The sequence below is a fragment of the Aspergillus pseudotamarii genome (assembly GCF_009193445.1).
Source record: "Aspergillus pseudotamarii strain CBS 117625 unplaced genomic scaffold BDV38scaffold_48, whole genome shotgun sequence".
Lineage (NCBI taxonomy): Eukaryota > Fungi > Ascomycota > Eurotiomycetes > Eurotiales > Aspergillaceae > Aspergillus > Aspergillus pseudotamarii.
Window position 1 is genome coordinate 182,177 of NW_022475062.1, and position 19,898 is coordinate 202,074.

The 19,898-nt window shown below is 47.8% G+C and overlaps 7 protein-coding genes and 4 non-coding genes across 11 annotated transcripts; 9 read left to right on the forward strand and 2 right to left on the reverse strand.

Moving 5' to 3' along the window:
- The first annotated feature begins 90 nt into the window (after positions 1–90).
- BDV38DRAFT_253563 (uncharacterized protein) lies at positions 91–2,168 on the forward strand. The gene is made up of 2 exons (XM_032055248.1): positions 91–422; positions 475–2,168. The coding sequence occupies exons 1-2, from the start codon at positions 417–419 to the stop codon at positions 1,483–1,485; spliced, it is 1,017 nt and encodes a 338-aa protein (XP_031911041.1). The 5' UTR covers positions 91–416; the 3' UTR covers positions 1,486–2,168.
- Positions 2,169–2,248: 80 nt separating this feature from the next.
- BDV38DRAFT_253568 (ATP-dependent (S)-NAD(P)H-hydrate dehydratase) lies at positions 2,249–3,710 on the forward strand. Its single transcript, XM_032055249.1, has 6 exons — positions 2,249–2,288; positions 2,343–2,389; positions 2,444–2,454; positions 2,511–2,543; positions 2,611–3,544; positions 3,629–3,710. Exons 2-5 carry the CDS (start codon positions 2,371–2,373, stop codon positions 3,487–3,489), a joined length of 942 nt encoding a protein of 313 aa, XP_031911042.1. The 5' UTR covers positions 2,249–2,288; positions 2,343–2,370; the 3' UTR covers positions 3,490–3,544; positions 3,629–3,710.
- A 276-nt stretch (positions 3,711–3,986) lies between these two features.
- On the forward strand, positions 3,987–4,488 carry BDV38DRAFT_146160 (uncharacterized protein). Its single transcript, XM_032051532.1, has one exon. The coding sequence runs from the start codon at positions 4,123–4,125 to the stop codon at positions 4,396–4,398; it is 276 nt and encodes a 91-aa protein (XP_031911043.1). The 5' UTR covers positions 3,987–4,122; the 3' UTR covers positions 4,399–4,488.
- BDV38DRAFT_146161 (putative adhesin) lies at positions 4,489–5,190 on the forward strand. Its single transcript, XM_032051533.1, has one exon. It carries the CDS (start codon positions 4,578–4,580, stop codon positions 4,932–4,934), a length of 357 nt encoding a protein of 118 aa, XP_031911044.1. The 5' UTR covers positions 4,489–4,577; the 3' UTR covers positions 4,935–5,190.
- BDV38DRAFT_146183 (DNA replication licensing factor MCM7) lies at positions 5,150–8,102 on the reverse strand. The gene is made up of 4 exons (XM_032051534.1): positions 7,645–8,102; positions 7,463–7,593; positions 5,500–7,411; positions 5,150–5,434 (listed from the first exon to the last, which is right to left on the reverse strand). The coding sequence occupies exons 1-4, from the start codon at positions 7,963–7,965 to the stop codon at positions 5,366–5,368; spliced, it is 2,433 nt and encodes an 810-aa protein (XP_031911045.1). The 5' UTR covers positions 7,966–8,102; the 3' UTR covers positions 5,150–5,365.
- A 275-nt stretch (positions 8,103–8,377) lies between these two features.
- On the forward strand, positions 8,378–12,243 carry pex1 (AAA family ATPase peroxin 1). The gene is made up of 4 exons (XM_032055250.1): positions 8,378–8,538; positions 8,605–8,844; positions 8,903–8,981; positions 9,041–12,243. The coding sequence occupies exons 1-4, from the start codon at positions 8,428–8,430 to the stop codon at positions 12,232–12,234; spliced, it is 3,624 nt and encodes a 1,207-aa protein (XP_031911046.1). The 5' UTR covers positions 8,378–8,427; the 3' UTR covers positions 12,235–12,243.
- A 925-nt stretch (positions 12,244–13,168) lies between these two features.
- Positions 13,169–13,242, forward strand: BDV38DRAFT_t172. Its single transcript has one exon. It is a non-coding gene; the product is annotated as a tRNA-Asn (tRNA).
- A 1,151-nt stretch (positions 13,243–14,393) lies between these two features.
- On the forward strand, positions 14,394–14,467 carry BDV38DRAFT_t173. Its single transcript has one exon. It is a non-coding gene; the product is annotated as a tRNA-Asn (tRNA).
- An 83-nt stretch (positions 14,468–14,550) lies between these two features.
- On the forward strand, positions 14,551–14,624 carry BDV38DRAFT_t174. The gene has a single exon. It is a non-coding gene; the product is annotated as a tRNA-Asn (tRNA).
- Positions 14,625–16,475: 1,851 nt separating this feature from the next.
- On the reverse strand, positions 16,476–16,549 carry BDV38DRAFT_t178. Its single transcript has one exon. It is a non-coding gene; the product is annotated as a tRNA-Asn (tRNA).
- A 1,553-nt stretch (positions 16,550–18,102) lies between these two features.
- Positions 18,103–18,810, forward strand: BDV38DRAFT_253580 (uncharacterized protein). The gene has a single exon (XM_032055251.1). The coding sequence runs from the start codon at positions 18,325–18,327 to the stop codon at positions 18,760–18,762; it is 438 nt and encodes a 145-aa protein (XP_031911047.1). The 5' UTR covers positions 18,103–18,324; the 3' UTR covers positions 18,763–18,810.
- The last annotated feature ends 1,088 nt before the right edge of the window (positions 18,811–19,898 follow it).

Sequence of the window (19,898 nt, forward strand, 5' to 3'; positions counted from 1 at the left end):
CCAGACTCCTCTAAGCGAGTCTGTGGCGCATGAATGCCTGAAGGGTAGCATTCTTACTAAGGGAGTTCCTTCCGGATGACTTGGTCCCGTCACGTGATCAGCCGCTTCTAGAAGACAGGATGGCGACTCGCTGTAACTTATTTAAACCGCCGGCGCTCTCGTCTCAACGGTCTCGTCAGTCTATTCTCTGTGTATCCCAGGGCTTCGGCGTCTTCTTTGACTCAACCCAGCATCTTCTGCTGAGCTAGGGTGAGAAGACGGCTAATCTCGAAGTCTCGAGCTTTGAAACTTCAGGTTCTGCCTCAAAAGAAGTCATGAAGTTAATCCGTCACACTAACCACCGACGGTGAATCTGCCCTCATCACTTCTTTCCTGCGACCGAGACCTGCGCATTTATACCTGCCTTAGGCGTCAAGATGAGTGTAAGTGCCTAATCCCGTTATTCTGGTGATGTTTCGCTGACTTATGACGCAGTTCCTCGATTCGGTTCTTTCATCCATCGAGACGGGCAAACCGTCTCCCCTACCGCCAGTCACTACCACACAATCAGCGCCCGTCTCCTCATCAACTGCCAAATCGGAGGCCCGCAGGCCTAGCACTACCCCGCGTGATGTCGCTGAGCGGACAAGTAATGCTGCAGGTACGAAACGCAAGGCTGAGGAGCTGCTGCAACGTCCTCAGAAGCCTCTTACCCAGACATCTAGCAAACAATCACTCTCTAGACCAATGGCTGCGGCTGCGGCCCCTAAACCCCGTTCTACCACCACATCAGTTGCGAGGCCCACCGTAAAGAGCAATACATCAACGTCAACGGCACCACAGAAAGCAGCTCCAGTGTCTTCCAAGCCTCCCCCGAAGGGTTCATTTGCGGAGATTATGGCAAAGGCAAAAGAGCTGCAGCAGAAAGCCCCAACGCAAGCGGGCATGTTCAAGCATCAGGCTGTACCTAAAGAGAAGCTTAGCAAGATGGAACGCAAGAAACGAGCAATGGAAGCACAGGCGAAGGAAAAAGATGCACGATCGGCAAAGAGACCCGGCAGCACGTCTGGTCCAGCAACAGGTAGCAAAGCCGGTGATGAAAAACCTGCTAGGAAACGGGAGCCTGAAGAGCTGTCGTACAAAGGTACTGCAAGGCCAACACCCTCTGCAGTACCGGAATACAGAGGTACGGCTGGTTTACCCGCTCGAAGCAATCCAATCGATCGGAAAGCACAGGCTCGAGCGAGCAAACGATCTAGGATGGACGAATATCTTGGAACAGACGAGGAAGACGAGGGAGAATATGCAGACGACTACGATGATTACTACTCAGATGCCTCATCGGATATGGAAGGCGGATTTAACGATGTGGAGGAGGAAGAAGCAGCCGCATTGGCAGTTGCAAGGAAGGAGGATGAAGAAGAATGGCGTGCGGAGCTTGCAGCCAAGCAAGCAAAGCTGGAGCGCCACAGGAAGCTTTCTACATTGGCATCCCGAAGACGTTGAGGCTACAAAGCAGTCTTTCCCCTTCATTTTTTTTTCTTTGTCAGTAATATCTGTTATACTTCTTCGGCACATTTTTCTTTTGGCTTGGAACGGAGCATCAGCGAGAAATACCCGAGGGTGCATTACATATGACATCTCTTCTTTTCCCCTATTTCTTACTTTCTCTTCTCTTTTAGGGCAACTTCCTGTTTATGATATGTTTTTTGAGTCCTTCTGTGCATTAGCGAGCGTCATGGTGTTGATAGATAGGGTGGCAACGCTGCTCTCTTTAGTGTTATCTTCTTTTCCTTCCGTTGGAATAACCCTATCCGGTGTTTTTGTGTCTGTTTACTAGGTGGGGAGAGGCGTCATTCTTACATCTTATGCTTAATTATTGAGAGAATTGGAACCCATGGACAAGATTCTTATCGCCGGATCAGCCCCACTTAGTAGGCGGTGACATCACAGGACATAGTCCTCTTATTGCTTGCTTCTCTTGCACCTCCCCTCTTGCTCTCATAATCTTCTCTCCTCCATGAACAACATACCCTCTATTGCTTGCATGTATTGTTTCTTTCCGATTGAGTAGCAAGATTCTGTAATATAATCCGTCATGGAGGCTCATCATATCACGACTTCGCCTAAGATTCTCTTCAGTAAGGTACGCAAGATTGTGCCGCCTATGCTGGAGAAATTCCACAAAGGTCTGTCTACCTTATTCCACAGTTGGCTATCCAGGTTCTCGTACAATAGCAGAAGGGCTCTGTATTAATAATAGTCACAGGGCAGCATGGACGTGTTGCCGTTATTGGAGGATCACTAGAGTATGCCCACTCCTTCAACGTGAGTACGTACAAGTCGTATTGACCGAGGTCAAGTTACACAGGAGCTCCATATTTCTCTTCCATGGCTTCGGCTCGACTAGGTATGTGACTGAACAACGGTCATGAGGGGTGGTAACGTTGACTAAGCTTTGTAGGCTGCGATATGGTAGGACGTCTTAAATCTATCTCACTGTTCATGCGATGGTTCCTGACAAAGAGCAGAGTCATGTTATCTGTGAGCGGTCTGCGGCTACTGTAAGCTTATGCTGTGTCATCTTGAATTTTTTATGCGTTGAATGTTTTAACTCACCAACCCATGCAGGTCATCAAGTCTTATTCTCCGAACCTGATGGTTCATCCTATATTACCAAGTAGCGAGTCTGTAAAGGACCCCAATTCGATCGACGCGCCTAATCTTGCTAGTCCCATCGTGGCAATGTTATCTCGCCTTCATGCTCTGGTAGTGGGACCGGGATTGGGTCGTGATGGGGTTACGCTGAAAGTGGTCACGGAAGTCTTGAAGGAGGCGCGGTCCCGCTCAATACCGTTTGTCTTAGATGCCGACGGACTGCTACTTGTCACGGAGCAACCGGATATTGTTAAAGGATACAAGGACTGTATCTTGACGCCTAATGTTAACGAGTTCAGCCGTTTGGCCAAGGCGTTGAATATCGAGGTTCCTAGCATGACGCAGATCGAGTCAGATAGCGGTGACAAAACGAGCCGAGAAACCGAAGCCTGTGAGAAATTGTCGCAAGCTCTTGGTGGCGTGACGATAATCCAGAAGGGACCTCACGATGTGATCTCAAACGGTGTAACGAGCATCGTCAACGAAGTCGTCGGCGGATTGAAGCGCAGTGGAGGCCAGGGAGACACGCTCACGGGGTCGCTGGGCACGCTGCTGGCGTGGCGAGCGGCTTATCACAACGGACTTTGGGACTCCGGTGAGAAGGATAACCAAAGAGAGGCGCAGGGTAAGCAGGAGATACAGGCCGAGCTTGAGTCAGCGGACAAGAGAATGTCCCCGGCAACAACCTTGCTGCTTGCTGCCTGGGCAGGCAGCGGGATTACAAGAGAATGTTCTCGCCGCGCCTTTGAGGCGAAAGGCAGGAGTATGCAAGCCAGTGACCTCACTGATGAGGTTCATGAGAGTTTTCTGGAGTTGATCGGTGAACCGGATCAGTCGAAGATGCGTCTGTAGACTTTCTTCATGTCTCGCAATAGATGAATTACGTTAGCCATACATCTTGGTTGCACTTCATAACCCATGAGTTAGAGTTTAGAGTATCGTAATTTAGCCTCTCGCCTTAGTTTGGCAGCCTTCACGCAAGAATACTCACGTCTAGAGCTATAAATAGTACTTTCATCAACGACAACCAATGAAGATAAGAGTCAGTCAGGTGAGCAGAGCATGGAGAGCCAAATCACCGACATATTCAACCATGTACATACAAAAGCAGGAGTCATTGACTCAGATACCTCGTTATGAACTCGCCACCATTCGCCATGTTCCAGGATGGCCCTCGCCGATATACGAGAGTGGCAGCAACGAACATCTCTAGCGAAGCGAACATCCCGTGCGGAAATGGCAGCCTTCTTCAACTATCCAACCACGGTACAAACAAGAAAATCTTGCAAAAAAGGATTCTAGAGTGATAACAACTCAAGCGTGACATATCAAATCAATATCCCTGCCACCTGCGTCATCCACACTTTTAGAGAACGACCATGTCGGAACATGTATCCGGCAAAGAAATACCGAGTCAAAGCTTGGTAGTTACAAAGTCTAGATTCACAGTCAAGAGTCTCTCCCCCGCATTATCGCCCCGGGTGAATGCCACGATCGTTTAGCTCGACACCATGGCACTGGTTCCTTTGTCCCATGTTCCAGAGCTCGTATCCAAAGCCGCCAGTTTGTGGCTCCCAAACTCAATTACCGAGCCTGACACTCTCTAGAGGAAAAGGCTCTGCGTTGAGAGACATGTATTGGAAGATAGTGTCATCGCCTTCATCCTTTTCCAAGGTAGTACTTGGAGGCCTAACTAACTGCGGCTGGGTTCCAACCTCCTCATACCGGGCCATCCGCCCCCGTGGTATAGTCCCAAAATAGAAGAAACAAAAGATATATAAGAAGCAATGGGAACCAGCAAACTCAAGCACAAACAGAGCATCAGGCAAGCAAGCAAAGCACTCAATCTTCAGTGAAAGCTCATAACCAAAGTCCACTTCTCAAACTACACTCTATACTCGTCTTAGTTCTACCTTGATAACGCATACCTGACCACCACTATGCAAACCCTCTCCATTCTCACCACCCTCCTGTTAGCGACCTCCTCTCTTGTCCTCGCCAATCCCACCAGGCCTGTCTGCGGCACCTGCAACCCTCTGTCGGGCCAAAACAACTGCGATATCACGACCTCGTGCATCAACACGGGCACCCGGTTCCATTGTGCCTGTCGCGCGGGTTACAAGGCGTCGAAGGACAACAATGATATCACCAAACAGTTCCGCTTGAACGTGCCCAATTACCAGTTCCTGGTGTTTACTCCGGAGTCAACTGAGTGTAATACGCTCTGCGATAACCCGTACGGAGCGGGCCCGAATCTGTGTGCTGAAGTGCCGATTCAGAATAGATGCGAGGTTTAAGAGACTCTTGAATTGATTATGGTTGGTGGGAACCGGTAACTATGCAGGTAGATAATGGGGTGGTTGAGGGTGATGAAGTCGTACATGATTGGTAATTTGATATGGATGGCTGTTGTCAGGGTTGATCTACATTCCTTTGTTGAGCTTTAGCGCTATAGCTTCAGCTTGCCGTTCCTGAACCTGAGCTCTAATCGAGATAGTGATTCTGTTTCCACTGGTTCTATTGGAAATCATAATGAGGTATATATTGTTCCCGGACTCCATTGAGAAACACTATGCACCATAACACCCGTGCCAAATCTAGCCTCTGGAAGAATCATCAATTCGGAACAATAGGCAAAAATGGTAAGACGTGATTAGCCCCGATTAACTCATGGCAAGTAAACATTAGAGATTCTTTTTCGATGAGAACTATGGTGAAACACCCTTCTTTACATATCCATTCCCGCATCATCACCAACGAACATCAGACGTGTGCCGTTGCCATTAATTTGCCAGATCTGAGAGAATATCATGTTAGCACTGTCAAAACCAAATATTTTGGGGTTTTATTAGAAATACTTACTCCTAGCTGGTCATACTCGTCGATGGTCATCGTGAGTTGATCTTCAGTGAAGCCCTTGGCAAGCACACGTTCTCTGATCCTCCGCATATTGAGCTCGCCATCTTCGCCCACGGCTGCCGCACCGCTCTCCCACATGGAACGAATGAGGTGGTAAATCTTGCTGCTGGGAGTCTGATCCGCAGTTCCCTGGCCATCGTTAGACAGAGATGCCTTGCTGACCTCAACAAGACGTAGTGCCTCATCCACGTCTTCCGGAATAACCTCCTCGCTAAAGCGAAGGCGAGCGAGGGCCTGAGAAAGACGAACAACGCCCAGTAAAGTACGTGGAGTAACATGAGAGAACTGCTTCTTCTCGCTCTCGTCGACCTTCTGCTGCTTCCTCATTCTTACATATGCACCAACCATGTAGTCCGAAACGGATGCAGGAACGACGGGCCGGTAGGTACGTGCCTTCGCAATGTATTGGCGAACCTCACTAGGGGTAAACATGACACCCGCATCTTCATTTTCTGGGTGCTTATTATGCATATGGACGTAAGTGACGTGATGTGCCAGTTCTTCATCAGCATCGCGCGAAGGAGTGTCGAGAATAAGAAACATGACATCGAAACGTGAAAGCAAAGCGGCAGGAAGGTTGATATTCTCGACCGGAGAAACACGTGGGTTATACCGCCCGTAGAGCGGGTTGGCAGCCGCCAAGATAGACGTGCGGGCATTGAGAGTGGTTGTGATTCCTGCCTTGGAGATTGAAATCGTCTGTTGCTCCATTACTTCGTGGATGGCAGTTCTGTCAGAGTCATCCATCTTATCAAACTCATCAATGCAACAAATGCCATTATCCGCCAGGACCAATGCACCTCCCTCCAATACCATCTCATCAGTCACAGGATCTCTCATCACAGCAGCCGTGAGACCGACGCCGCTGCTTCCTCGGCCAGTAGTGTACACGCCTCGAGGTGCAACCTTAGCAATATACTTCAGCAACTGAGACTTGGCAACACCAGGATCACCCATCAAGCAAATGTTGATATCACCACGAATGTGCATGCCGTCACCCATCTCTTTCGTGACACCTCCAATGAGCAAAAGAAGCAAGGCTTTTTTCACGTCAAGGTGGCCGTAGATCTCAGGGGCAATCGAGCGAGCCAGGTACTCATACATGTTCCCAGACTTCTGGTGTTGTTCGATCTTGCGAAGAGTCCGGCTGTCCATTGCGAGTTCGTTGTAGGACTTCTTATGTTGCGTAATATGCTGAGCCTCCATGTAGGTGTCGGTCAGCAATCCAGCACGAATGGCTCTGAATCCCGTGTACGGGGTGGGAAGGAAGATTCCTGCAATATCAACCACATCACCAGGGTTCAGTTGCCGTGTCAGGCTGCCATGGCAGTGAACAGTCATGGTACGTGGAATATGACCAACGGGAACCTGATCTGCCATCTCCTGAATCTTCACTTCTTGGAAAGGAACGAACTTCGAAGCACGAGTAGACAAGAACAGCTGTCCCTTAGAATTGTTCTGTTTACACTCATCTGACATGCATTCTGTCATAGGAAGATATGATTTCGTAGTGATTGGTTGGAAGACCTCAGATCCACAGCGATCACAAGTGTAGGCATTGATTTGGACGGCTGGCTTGACATCTGAAACACGAGTAGTGATACCCCGGACAGTGATCAAGCCACCAAGATGCTCTGCTCGTACATTTCGAACCGCAAGGGCTTTGGATTCGCGTTCACTGCTCGATCCGGAAGGAGTAATTGGCTTGAAGTTCAGGGTGTATCGGCGGGTTAATTCAGGGGGGAAGATCGAGGGCGCTGCCGCTGTGTCCATGTCGGCTTCCATGGCCATGGTCATGGCCTCGTTCCGCTTTTCACGCTGGGACATGATAACATCAAGTACATCATCCTTGAATCTGTATTCGATCAGCCTTGGGTTCGCCTAAGCATTCGGTTTCACCACATACGTGATCTCCCTAGTTTCCTTGGGCATGACAGCATCGGCAGCTTGTGAAAGAACATCAACATAGCGCCTTGTGTTCTTCTGCACGGATTCAACAAGCTTAAGGTCTGTGTCCTCCGGGAGTGATTTCTCGAACTGCCATAAAGTCAGTCACTGTGTCGAGTAACAGAATGGTCGAGTACTCACTGTAGCTAGATCATCAAGCTCGATCAGGATATTTGTGCGCTCGCGATCTGCCACATCTTGGAGCATCTGCATATACTTCAGTTTTGGTTCGCGGCGCCTACGGCCGGATCCTTCTCTCTGAGCTCCATTCTCATCTTCCGCATCATCCATAAAGTCATATTCATCGCTGGTGCGGTCTCCATCAATGTGCAAGTCCTCAATAGCCTCAGTTGCCGCGGATGCAGAAGCTGATTCGAATGTTTTGAAGTGCGTGAGGAAATCCTTAAAGGCGTCCAATTGCGCCGCATAGTCAACAGGAGCGTGGTACTGAAGCAAAGCCATGATGCGACAATGGGATGAGCCAGTTTAGTTGACAAATTAACTGGCAAGTGATGCGAATGGCGGCAGTACTAGACTCGCATCGATCGGGGGGGCGCAGAAGGGAGCGGCGGGCGGACTTTTGGTGATTTCTCGGAGAAGTTGGTAGTGGATCAAATTCAGAGCCCCAGCAACCTTAGGCCCAGCAACCTGAGGCGCAAAAACACGTCGCGACACGAAACCAACGCGTTTCCATTCCTTATATTGCACTAGACCAAAAAAGAACTAGTGATATATGCACGTGTATCGGAGCGGATTAAGCCTCGGTCCGAGATCTATGGGCCGGCCGGCTCGGCGAACGGCGCATGGCGGGCGCTTGATTGCGGAGTCGATGTCCGGGGACATAATGAGCTGCGGTCTTCTCTCTTCTCCAAGAGCTCTCCGCTGCTTTTAAAGAGAACGAATATACCCTCACAGCGCCAGAGAATGGCGCCCAAGAAACCCTCTACCACAGCCGAGGTTGCCCTCGTGCCTTTGAAGAACTGTCTAGTAAACCTGCCGCCATCGCTGGTTGCACTTCTCGTCAATGCCAACACTGTAAGCTAGCTCGTCATCTATTGTGGATGTCAATTGGCTTCGAAAAAAAATCTAATTCTTTATTAGGCTGCACAAAATGTGATTGTCGAGCTGCAATACCGACCTACATCCGGAAAGGCCAGCGGCAATTCGACACAACGATCATGCTATCTGGGGTGGACGGGGATGCCAAGCAAGCGGAAGCTTGCGCCAGTTGTTGGAAAGGATGGCATCAATAGCGGTCCCTCCTCTAGAGAACAGGATATCTCTACTGTCGAATTAGATACCACATTTGGGAGAGTCTTGGGTCTTACCGAAGGACAAAGAGTACGCTACGCACATCAAATACTACGCTATATGTCTAGGTATTCTAATACGGTGCTAGGTCGGAATATTCATTCACTTGGACCCTCCGGTAGCGCATACCATCAATATAGAGCCTCTAACTCCTGAGGACTGGGAAAGTATGGTGTTCACCTTGGACAATACTGAGCTTGCATTTACTGACTCATCCCGGCTATAGTCATTGAGTTGCACGCAACTTTTCTAGAGCTTAATCTTCTTTCTCAGATTCGGGCTCTCCCAAACCCAACATACAGCACGGGTCAACCAGACCATATGCATCCTCTTGCGCTGCATCTTTCCCCGACATCCACTGCCAATATTGTCATCACGTCTCTTACGCCGGCGCCATCGGACACCTCCCCATTCGCTAAGATAGCACCCGATGCGGAGGTTATTGTTGCTCCGAAAGTGCGTCCCAAGAATACAAGAGGATCCCGAGGTGATAGTAGGAGTGTTACTGGGAGCAGCCGGAGAAGTGTCGGGGGGAGGAGTAGCGGAAGCGCCGTGCGGACAAAGAGTAAATCAGACTCGACAAGCAGAGGATGTCTTTATTTCAGAGGTATTGATCGACAATGGCCTGAGCAGTACTTTGATGGAGAGTCGGAAGATGATATCAACAAGGGCTTCCGCGTTTGGGTAGAGCCCGATATTCTTGCGTCAAACGAACTTCGTGGAGCCAGCTGGGCCTGCATCACCATCGTCCAACCTTCCGGCCTGAAACCTCCGCTTGACCCTCAACAGCAATTGAATCAAGCAGAACAAAAGTCAAACGAGGCTGGTGCGCCCACCACAAAACTCGTTGCTAAATTGCTTCCGTGGGTAGATGCTCCGCACAGTGAGCACTTGGCTATGTCTACGCTACTGTGCTCCGCTCTAGGTGCTGAGGGCATGGTAGGTGGCATTGTCCGCGTCGAAGCAGCCCCTCCACCATTGCAAAAGTCAGCTGTCAGGTCAATCAAGGTCTATCCCTTCATGGCTGACGCATCAAAGAAGAAGGATGGGTTAAAATTCGGTGCTGACACCGCGGCTGCAAAGGATGCGCTAGCCGAGCGTATAAAGGTAATCTATGGTAGCCCTGGTTCAGAGAAGGGGTTGCTGTCGGGACCTCTGACAGATGGAATGGTTCTCCCGAAGGCTGATACTCAGACAACGGTGTCAGCATTTGATGGTGCCATTATTCGATTTGACCCTCCCCTAAAGGCCGCGTCAGAGCCAACATTCGGGTGGGTGCAAGGATCAGAGCAGAAGTTATCACTTGAAGTACAGTCTGAAATTCCCCGATCTTTAGATCAGGGCTCGTCCGTTATGCCCACGGAAGATACAATATCATCCGTTGTGCCAGAGATGGTGGGCATTGATAAGATCATCGCACAGTCTCTTGATAACCTAACTAAGTCGTCGTCAATATTGTTGACCGGCGGGCTTGGTTCTGGAAAGACAGAACTTAGCCATCTCCTAGCACATCGACTTCGAAAAGATCACCTCTTCAATGTGAAGTACTTTTCTTGTCGCAAGCTCGTCACTGATGAGACTCGAATCTCTAATATTAAAGAGACTCTGAGCCGCCTTTTTATGTCCGCTTCCTGGTGCTCTCGCCTAGGTGGGCAGTCAGTCGTGATCCTAGATGATCTCGATAAGCTGTGTCCGGTGGAAACGGAGCTACAGGTTGGAGGAGATAATGGCCGCAGCCGTCAGAACAGTGAGGTGATTTGCTCTATGGTGCGAGAATACTGCTCCATGAATTCTTCAGTGGTGCTATTGGCGACCGCACAGTCCAAGGAGTCGTTGAACAACGTTATAATCGGAGGTCATGTTGCCCGTGAAATCATTCACATGAGGGCTCCGGATAAAGAAGGCCGACGGAAGGTGCTGGAGCAGCTAACAAGTCAGGATAAGGGTGCCAGTATCACTATGAACGGCCATGCACGAGAAGCTAGTGCATCTACCCAGGGCTCTTGGTTAGATCCCTCAAATCCAGATAGCCGCCCGAGCTCTGCTGGAGCAGACGGTTTTGTCTTGAGCCGTGATATAGATTTTCTTGAACTGGCTGGTAAAACGGATGGATATATGCCTGGTGACTTGGTTCTACTCGTCTCCCGAGCGAGAAATGAGGCTCTAATTCGCTCTGTCCAAGAGCTATCTGGAACATCAAAGACGATCACCCTCGGCGCTGACGATTTTGAAAGCGCTATCAAAGGCTTCACGCCAGCCTCCCTTCGTAATGTTACTCTCACGTCATCTACAACCACTTTTGCCGGTATTGGTGGCTTGCACGAGACTCGACAGATGCTCTTAGAGACACTCCAATACCCTACCAAGTACGCTCCAATCTTTGCACAGTGTCCCCTGCGTCTGCGGTCTGGTTTGTTACTTTATGGCTTCCCTGGTTGCGGGAAAACACTACTAGCTAGTGCGGTGGCAGGCGAGTGTGGCCTCAATTTCATAAGCGTCAAGGGTCCTGAGATCCTGAACAAATATATCGGTGCGAGTGAGAAAAGCGTACGAGACCTGTTTGAAAGAGCTCAAGCTGCTAGGCCCTGTGTCTTGTTCTTTGATGAATTCGACAGTATAGCACCCAAGCGTGGCCATGATTCCACGGGTGTCACCGATCGCGTGGTCAACCAACTGCTCACACAGATGGATGGTGCGGAAGGGCTTTCTGGGGTCTACGTTCTCGCCGCTACTTCTCGACCGGATTTGATTGATCCTGCACTGCTGCGTCCGGGTCGTCTAGACAAGTCTTTACTCTGTGATATGCCGAACCACTCAGACCGTGCTGATATCATCAGTGCTGTCAGCTCAAAGTTAGCGATGAGCGACGAAGTTAGGGCTCGCCTAGACGAAGTCGCTGCGAGAACAGAGGGCTTCTCTGGAGCTGATCTTCAGGCCGTCGTCTATAATGCCCATCTGGAAGCCGTCCATGATGCTCTCGGGGATCACAACGCTGATAAACCAGCAGCGAAAAATAATGCCAAGCAGTCGACGAGTACCAGCACCAAGTCCTTCATCCAATTTCTTTATTCCACATCGGAGCAGGCCAACGGAGCAGTGTCTATGCCTCCACCTGCAGCTGTTGCGGCCAAGCTTGACGCAATCAAGAGTGCCCGGCGGCGCCAACGGCAGATTGCGCAAGGCGCAACCAACGCCGCGACTCCTGCCGCAAACGAGACCACTCAGGAAGAGCCTCGTCAAGAGATCATTATCAGATGGGAGCATATGGAGCGATCACTCAACACAACACGTAGCTCCCTCAGTGCAGCAGAGCGACGGCGACTCCAGGCGATATACCGCGAGTTCGTGGTTGGCCGGAATGGCGAGATGCCTAACGGCGAGAGTAGTCAAGAGATTGGAGGACGAACAAGCCTGATGTGATTACACAGCAATATATGTATAGTGAGATTCAATAGATCTGTATAGATGATTGTATATTGAATGTATAACTACATGTAACACTGTTTGCCTAGATACTATTAGTAGCCGGGGTATTGGCGATATGTTCAGTCATGGTGACAAGGCAAAAGAGTCCCACCGCCCCAGAAGCGTCGAGGAAGCAAAACACCTCCAAATTAAAGCTAAAGAGGGTGCGACGCCGCAATGCTCAGGTAGAGGCAGTAGCTATCTTAAGTCAAGCAGCTTCTATAACAGGGGTTTCCAAGCAGCCTACCAAACCCCAAGTATAGAAGTGGGGGTAAAAAAGAAGTCACGTCCAATTCCCGTTTCGAACCCTTGAACAGGTAACAAGTCACCAAGTATGGTCGATAACGCTGCAAAAAAAAAAAATAAATAAAATAAAAATAAATAGCATCTCCTTTACTAGCGCGAGTCATCCTTGTGCAGGGACCATGCTATACTTCTCTGTATGGTTTCAAATTGGCCGAATGCCTGAGGGGCAGTAGCGTTTATATACTTTTACATTCTAAATCTCTGCGTGATTGGTCAGTAAGCGAGGGGTCAACCATCTAAGTTGGATGCACACAATATGTCCAGCTTCATGTGAGACCAACGCCCGGCGTGAAGGCTCGGTAACAGATTGAGAAAGTAAAGCATGTCTAAAATTGCTCAGTAATAAACGAGCAGATATCATGACAATGGCAGTAGGACATATGCATCACATATAAGGAAGTTAACAGTTTTGCGAATTCTTGGTTATAAGCAGCTTCAACATACGTAGGAACAAGGTAATATAAAATGAAGACAGTCAATGCTTATGTTCCTATTCGTTAAATTGAGACTTTGCTAAGTTAGAACATCGCTTCTACTTGTTCTGGATTATGATGTAAAAGTTTTTTCCGAAAAGCAACAACTTGTCTGGGTGGCGCAATTGGTTAGCGCGTCTGACTGTTAATCAGGAGGTTATGAGTTCGATCCTCATCCTGGACGGTTAGCTTTTTGTTTTTGTTGTTTCCCGTCTATTCTTTGCAGCTTCAAGCCATTAGGAAGGTGTGGTAGTGGTGGGGCCGACAGGGGTCATCCCGCTATCTGGAAGGGTGTCTTCTTCTTGGGGCAAAGCCTTGTACGGACCTGAGTCCATATGGTCCGGAAATACTAGAAAGTAAGGCGAAACTGCTCTGTCTTGGTACCTATATCCTTGATCCACTAGGGGCCCTGCAATCATGGACCTGGGCATTGAGGCAAACGACGATTTGATGTTGAGTGCAAAAATGGATTCGGTACTATGAAATAGCGAGTAGAGAGTATCACGCTGAAGCGGGGAAAAAAATAATGGCAGGACCGTGAGTGCAGCAGACGGCGTCCAGTAATTAAAAGCCCAGCGGCCTACAAACGAAACAGTGAATGATTTAAATGCTTAGCAAGAGGGACATCTCTGGGCAAGCAGGGTAGCCAGCGAGGGCCGGAGGGGTGGCCGTACTTTCAACACACATTTCAGGAACCTAGAGCAGCTATCTACTTCATTCACCTAACATGACCATCCATAGCAGAATGTTGTTCGCTCGCCGTACCGCTTGTAGATAGTTAGTTAAACAAGTCCTCGGTTTAGAGAACTTGATAAATGTGTACAGTATAACAGGTGTTGAATATTGTAGAAAGTCACAACTAAATAGGAGACAAATATTCAGTTTTACAAGATAGGACTACAGTTTGTCTCATCAAGTAGGGATTCGGTTCAGAAAGAGGGAGGGCACTCTTAACTATACAAGCACACTGTTGAAAAGATTTATTGTCTGCATTGAACCAAAGGTACATCCATTGTTGACAAGGTTAGAACAAGTTCCTGGTCATGTCTTGCAGCGGCCTCGTATTAGGGCTATTGTGAGGTCTATTTCATGTACTCATCGCGGTATGTATCACAAGACAATCACAAGACCTTAAACTAAATGCGTACTGAAGTTATCACAACCTGGGACACCCTGTTCAACAAATTCGAGTATCAATAAAGAAAGAAAAAAGCAGAGCCTCCAAGTTGCAAGATTAGCTTCCCGCTGAGTGATTTATAGCCGGTCCGGCAGACTGATCTACTCACATAGTTGCTTCCATAGATTACGAGGATGACAGCAGGGTGTCCATCAGTCGTCTGGGTGGCGCAATTGGTTAGCGCGTCTGACTGTTAATCAGGAGGTTATGAGTTCGATCCTCATCCTGGACGTCTCTTCTTTTTTTTGTTAAGCTGAAGCTTCAATACTCTCTTCGGGATAAGATGGAAGACTCTAGGCCAAGAGCCCATCGGTCGTCTCGGTGGCGCAACTGGTTAGCGCGTCTGACTGTTAATCAGGAGGTTGTGAGTTCAAGCCTCACCTGGGACGTCTTTCTTTTTTGCTTGGTAATAAATAGTTTTTTGCTGTCAGGGTATTATTATCCAAGTAAAATAATGCGCGTGCATGCGTTTCGTAGAAGCCCGGCTGTTGGGTGAAAGTAAAGCAGAAAGCTATCCCTTTGTGAGATGACCACAACCTAGTTCTAGGGTTCTCATTTGATCACAATTATTACAATAAGAGAAAAACAATACCCACAGCACCGTGGTTCTGCTTTTGAAAATCGAGTTTCGTGCGCTGTGTGGGGAAGGTGCCCTGCAGCACATAGCTTGCTGAGTTGAAGCCTTCCAGAGGGCTAAAATATTGTTGATCACATTGATTTATAAGTCAAGGTTTAAAAAGCGAGCCAGCTAGATGGGTCTCTCAAGCTATTTCAGATCATTGCGGTATTGAGAACCTGTACATACACCAGTAGTTACTTGAAAGAAGCTCGACATCCTATAGCGTCCACATCCATGTAGGAGGCTAGTTGAAGAGAAACATTAACGTGAAAAGCCAGGGTTTGATAAGATTGGGTGGAAATTTGCTCACGTGTATAACCTCGGTGCCTCAATAAACAGTATATCTATAACTCTTCTCTAATTAGTAGAGCAGTGATGGGTTATGGGTGCTTCTGGCATGCTGTCGAAGTACAGTGCCACAGGTGTGAAACATTTAGTATCGAATCTGCTCTGGACACATTATTAGGAAATGGATTTCGGACTCTGGTGCTTCCAAGGCCTATACTATAATAGTCACGTACTTGGTTCCTCGAACAGGAAACCTGGTAGGCATAGAGCTAGATATGCCAGGAAGACGCTTATGCAGAGAGTTTCCGAGTATACAAACACTTTTGATTGGCGTTAGCGATTTACCCTAGATTAGTCGGTATGCCTGATCTACGTAAGAAATATTCTACATTTGGGAGCTTGTATGAATTCGCAAGTTTATTTTCTTCAGATGGCTATTTCCCTTCCCAGTTGACAGAAGAATCTACTATAGTTAGCCCATACTTGGAGGGGGGTGTATGCTGTTTTGAGTGTAATGTTGGTTGCCTCCGTCAATAATTTACTCTATAGAACAGAATATACAACCAAAAAAAAGTAGGAAAGGATCGAGAAATATGAAGAACTGAATAGAGGGTTTCGAACCTAGAGGAGAAATAGAGAGAGAAACGGAATTCACCTTCCAGACCAATTCATTTCCAGCGTTCCATATTCTCCCACTACCTATTATCTCCATTGGCACATGTCGCCGAATAAGGAAACCAAGGAAATTTGCCCTGAATCACAGTTGAGACAATTCAAGCAGTACTCCGTAGAACCAACCTCATCGTGCATATCTCATGGCCCATATGTGCCACAATGATAGGGGCCGGGTTCCACTCCTCCATAGCCATCAGACGCAGTATATACTTGTTGGTCTCTTTCCCTCTGTAACGAGCCTTGCCCAGTGGTTGTCCCGGTATCCTCTAGACTCGATTATTTTCTCAAGTCCACTAAAGAGCACTCAAGAGATCGTTAGGGCATGGTTGAGAAGGGTATCGGTCGCTCTCAAAGCGACTTGCTGCTCCCCAGCCTCGATTGAACCAACATCCGATTCAATTGCTGCTGCCTAATTTTAGTGGAACGAACGGCTTACTATTCCTTTAGCCGTACCATTGTCGGGTCATGTTTAGCCAGGTTTCCATACATCTGGTCTCCTCCGCGACGACCAACCCTCCTTCGTAGTAGCGACACGTACACTGAGCCTACATCCAAGTTGCACAATCGCAAAGTAGGAATACAGTAGGCAGTAGTAGCACCTATGCGCGGAATAAAAATGCTAGTGAAGGAATTGACAAGATTAAAAAGCAAAAACAAACGTCCAGGATGAGGATCGAACTCATAACCTCCTGATTAACAGTCAGACGCGCTAACCAATTGCGCCACCCAGACATTTATATATAATATGATTCTTTTATACAGTCTTATTAGCCTATAGCAAAATTTGAGTTCTCTACTTGTGAAAGTTGGTTTGATTCTGTACTGTTGCCGGGAAGCTTCACTCTATGCTCTTACAGAAATGGAAGGAAATAAAAGAAACTCGGGTTTATATGAAATGTGTTACAGATTAAATGATGATTCAATTCAAACACTATACAGCATACCTGACTCCCAGTAAAAAAGAAAAAAGAAAGAAAGAAACAGATTACACATACATAGTACTATGGTTATTTTGTTCTCTGTATCAATCCAACCTAGAGAAAAGAAAATCAAGCTCAAGGCCTTATCACGGCAATGCATGTCCACACCCGAAACTCTACCACAGCGGCATGGAGCTCAGTAATAGCACATCCGAGCAAGCCATGCGCATTAGGCAGTTAGTGTTTCATCTACATTGTTGCTCCTAGAACTCCGTGGGATTGATCTTCACCTCAAGAAAGCAATCGTCAGAAGTGACAGAACCACGCAAATACCTGCTACAAGAAAAGTCAGCATACCAGGGGTCTACAACATCAGCGTGGAATTTGACTTACACCCACCCAATGCCGAGTTCATGTAATAATATCCAAACGCGTCTGTTAAAGACCCCGACAAAAGGGGTCCAACAAGTAAACCCATTGTGAAGCTTATATTGGACAGTGAGTAAGCGTGCGAGTATCCACCATTGGGACCAAATATTCCTGGATGCTTCGATTCCAACTCATCAACCGTGCCTGTTTGTGTGGCGCACTTGATTAGCATATTATACATCATGAGGCAACAGGGTAGAGCGACGGAATGTTTTTGTCTCTTACAAGTAATCTCAATCGTACCAACACTTGTCAGCAAATTCTAGACGCATCCTATGGTGATAATCGACACGACATATAGTAGACTGGCTTGATCTTTGGAGCTAACCCAATGATGGTGCACTTGATCGGTAACCCCGAGGAGCCAGAGCAGCGGGGCTAGGAGTATGAAGTCTACGGATGTTGGCACGCGGGTACACACTCTGTCTCGTAGCCAGCCACAGATGGGACTAAAAACAATCGCTGGGGCTTGGAGACCGACAAACAAAAGACCAGTAGCTAAACTTCCCTACCCAAATATTTGTCTTACATGGGTAGGAAGAGTAGTGTTATAGCAAGCAACTAGGGAGGAATGTGTCATATAGCTCAACAGCGCAACAATGACTCTCGGCTGTCCCAGGATAATTCGATAGAAGTATCCAGCTGAGACACCATGGACTTTCCCAGACGTTGTAGATCTGTTGAGTTGCGCGGGAGGAGTGGCAAGTAACGCAGTATCCTCAGTCATACTGTCTATCTGCCCACGCTCACCGTTGTCAGTTTTGGCACTCTTTGATCTTTTGCTTGGATTCTCGATCATACGACACGAGACGAAGTCAACGGGGTCGATAGACATATTCAAGTGGTGGTATTTTATGTCTACGGATCTTATTGGGCAGTTAACTTTGGGTCATACATTTCAGTTGCTTGAACGTGATTAGGTATGATTTCTATGTTCTCCCTTCTTCTTCTCCTTTTCCTTTGCCCTATTTTGCTTGTTCCCTCTAAGCCTGGTGTTGACATAAATCATCCAGTCCTAAAGCTAACTCTTGTGTAGAAGAATCAGCTAGCAGCCGATTTAGAGGCCCTTCCTCGCTTGGGTATGATCGGATCGGCCTTTCCCATGTTACTTCAACTCTCAGGCATATTACCCTTGCATTTTTTTTTCTTTGGAATGCAATGAAAGCCGGTCAACGGATCGCAGAGTATGCGGATCAACCACTCCTGGCTTATAAAACGTCAGTCACCCAGGACGCCACCAATCCAAAGCCTACCCTCTTTACCAAGTTATTCCATGTGGGCTCGGATCAACTATCGGACATAGACCATGGAAGTGAAGCACAGGAGTATATAGTTGGTGGTAATGACAATACAGCCATTACACTAACATACCTCGTGTGGGAGGTTTGCCGAGATGCAAAGGTCAAAAGTGGATTGCTACTAGAGTTAAACACACTTCCGGAAAGTTTCGGTGACGATGACCTCAAGAAACTACCATTCTTGAACAATGTCGTACGGGATACCCTGCATTTATATGCTACAAATCCGTCCAGCAGGCCTCGAATCCCCCAGCTCCTGGGGCGAATCTCTGTGGATACTGGATTCCGAGTGGTGTGACGGTACCTACGCAGGCTTATAGTCTCCATCGAGTTCCTCATATATTTCCTCATCCCGAAAGGTGTGTATCCCCAGAGCCCGTGCGAGTTTGAGACCTCGGGAAATTACCGTTGCTTTGGTACTGACGATTTGCACGAAAGGTTCGACCCCTGGCGTTGGGCCTCAACAACGAAAGAGATGACACATGCTTTTATGCTCTTTCGCGGGGGTTCTCGAAGTAAGCACCTTCTTCGTTTTTCTTTTTTTTTTTCTCCAACTACAGCATATACTTACCATACTTGTATAGTCTGTTTGGGTCTATATCTGGCTCTCAGAGAACTTCCCCTCGGTGCTGCGCACGTCTTTCGTTCCTTCCCCGACGCAAAGTTTTCAACTAGGAATACATGAGCGACTCTGACATGGAACAAGTCTGCTACTTCATTATGTCGCCATATGGGAAACGATGCCTAACAGAAGCTACAATATAGGTTAAGTTTCCTATATTTTCTGAATAGAGCATTCTTCGCGGAAGTGCGTAGCGCTTCCAAATCTCCACTCATGATATCTCCCGGTCGCAAGCTAAACCGAGTTACTAGAAGTTTGATATGTTGTGATACGTCAAGAGAGGTCTCGGCGGCGTAGTATCTGACGATTGCCGTAGGAGAAAGGGTGCGGATAAGGATTGCTATAAACAAAGTTGCTACACCAGCATATTCTGTGAACGATGGCGGTGAAACTACTCTACATCTCGGCTAATTATACCACCAGGCCAATCTACTCGCTGTGTCTGTAATTGGCGATAATAGGAATATCCATGTATGGTTATATGTTCGGATGGGCGGAAGCATGTGTATATGATGAGCGCTCTTGTGGATATTCTCAATGGATACACATACAATTAGAGAAGGAAAATAGCGCCTGACTGTGGATTACCTAGTAGATCTGCTTGCATACACCTTAAAACACAGAACTATCATAGATTCACACGGCTATGTCAAAAGCGTGAAGTCAGGGAGACAAGGAGTCTATTATGCAAGCCACTAGAATATTAAACTGTGAAAAAGGCTTCACATTGACTATAGACCCGCGGGGTAAGTGTTTTACTTGGTAAATCGCTGTCTACCCAGTCTGTTATATCATTAACCCCTCCGCCTCCG

Excerpts from the sequence above, each read along its gene's own strand:
- BDV38DRAFT_253568 (XM_032055249.1), top strand. Across the intron at positions 2,544-2,610 it reads GTGAGCGGTCTGCGGCTACT|GTCATCAAGTCTTATTCTCC; the intron begins GTAAGCTTATGC and ends CAACCCATGCAG.
- BDV38DRAFT_146160 (XM_032051532.1), top strand. The coding sequence starts at position 4,123 with ATGCCACGATCGTTTAGCTCGACACCATGGCACTGGTTCCTTTGTCCC.
- BDV38DRAFT_146161 (XM_032051533.1), top strand. The coding sequence starts at position 4,578 with ATGCAAACCCTCTCCATTCTCACCACCCTCCTGTTAGCGACCTCCTCT.
- BDV38DRAFT_146183 (XM_032051534.1), bottom strand. The coding sequence starts at position 7,965 with ATGGCTTTGCTTCAGTACCACGCTCCTGTTGACTATGCGGCGCAATTG. Across the intron at positions 7,412-7,462 it reads AAGGAAACTAGGGAGATCAC|ATTCAAGGATGATGTACTTG; the intron begins GTATGTGGTGAA and ends GATCGAATACAG. Across the intron at positions 5,435-5,499 it reads ACGAGTATGACCAGCTAGGA|ATCTGGCAAATTAATGGCAA; the intron begins GTAAGTATTTCT and ends ATATTCTCTCAG.
- pex1 (XM_032055250.1), top strand. The coding sequence starts at position 8,428 with ATGGCGCCCAAGAAACCCTCTACCACAGCCGAGGTTGCCCTCGTGCCT. Across the intron at positions 8,539-8,604 it reads TTCTCGTCAATGCCAACACT|GCTGCACAAAATGTGATTGT; the intron begins GTAAGCTAGCTC and ends ATTCTTTATTAG. Across the intron at positions 8,982-9,040 it reads AACTCCTGAGGACTGGGAAA|TCATTGAGTTGCACGCAACT; the intron begins GTATGGTGTTCA and ends TCCCGGCTATAG.
- BDV38DRAFT_253580 (XM_032055251.1), top strand. The coding sequence starts at position 18,325 with ATGAAAGCCGGTCAACGGATCGCAGAGTATGCGGATCAACCACTCCTG.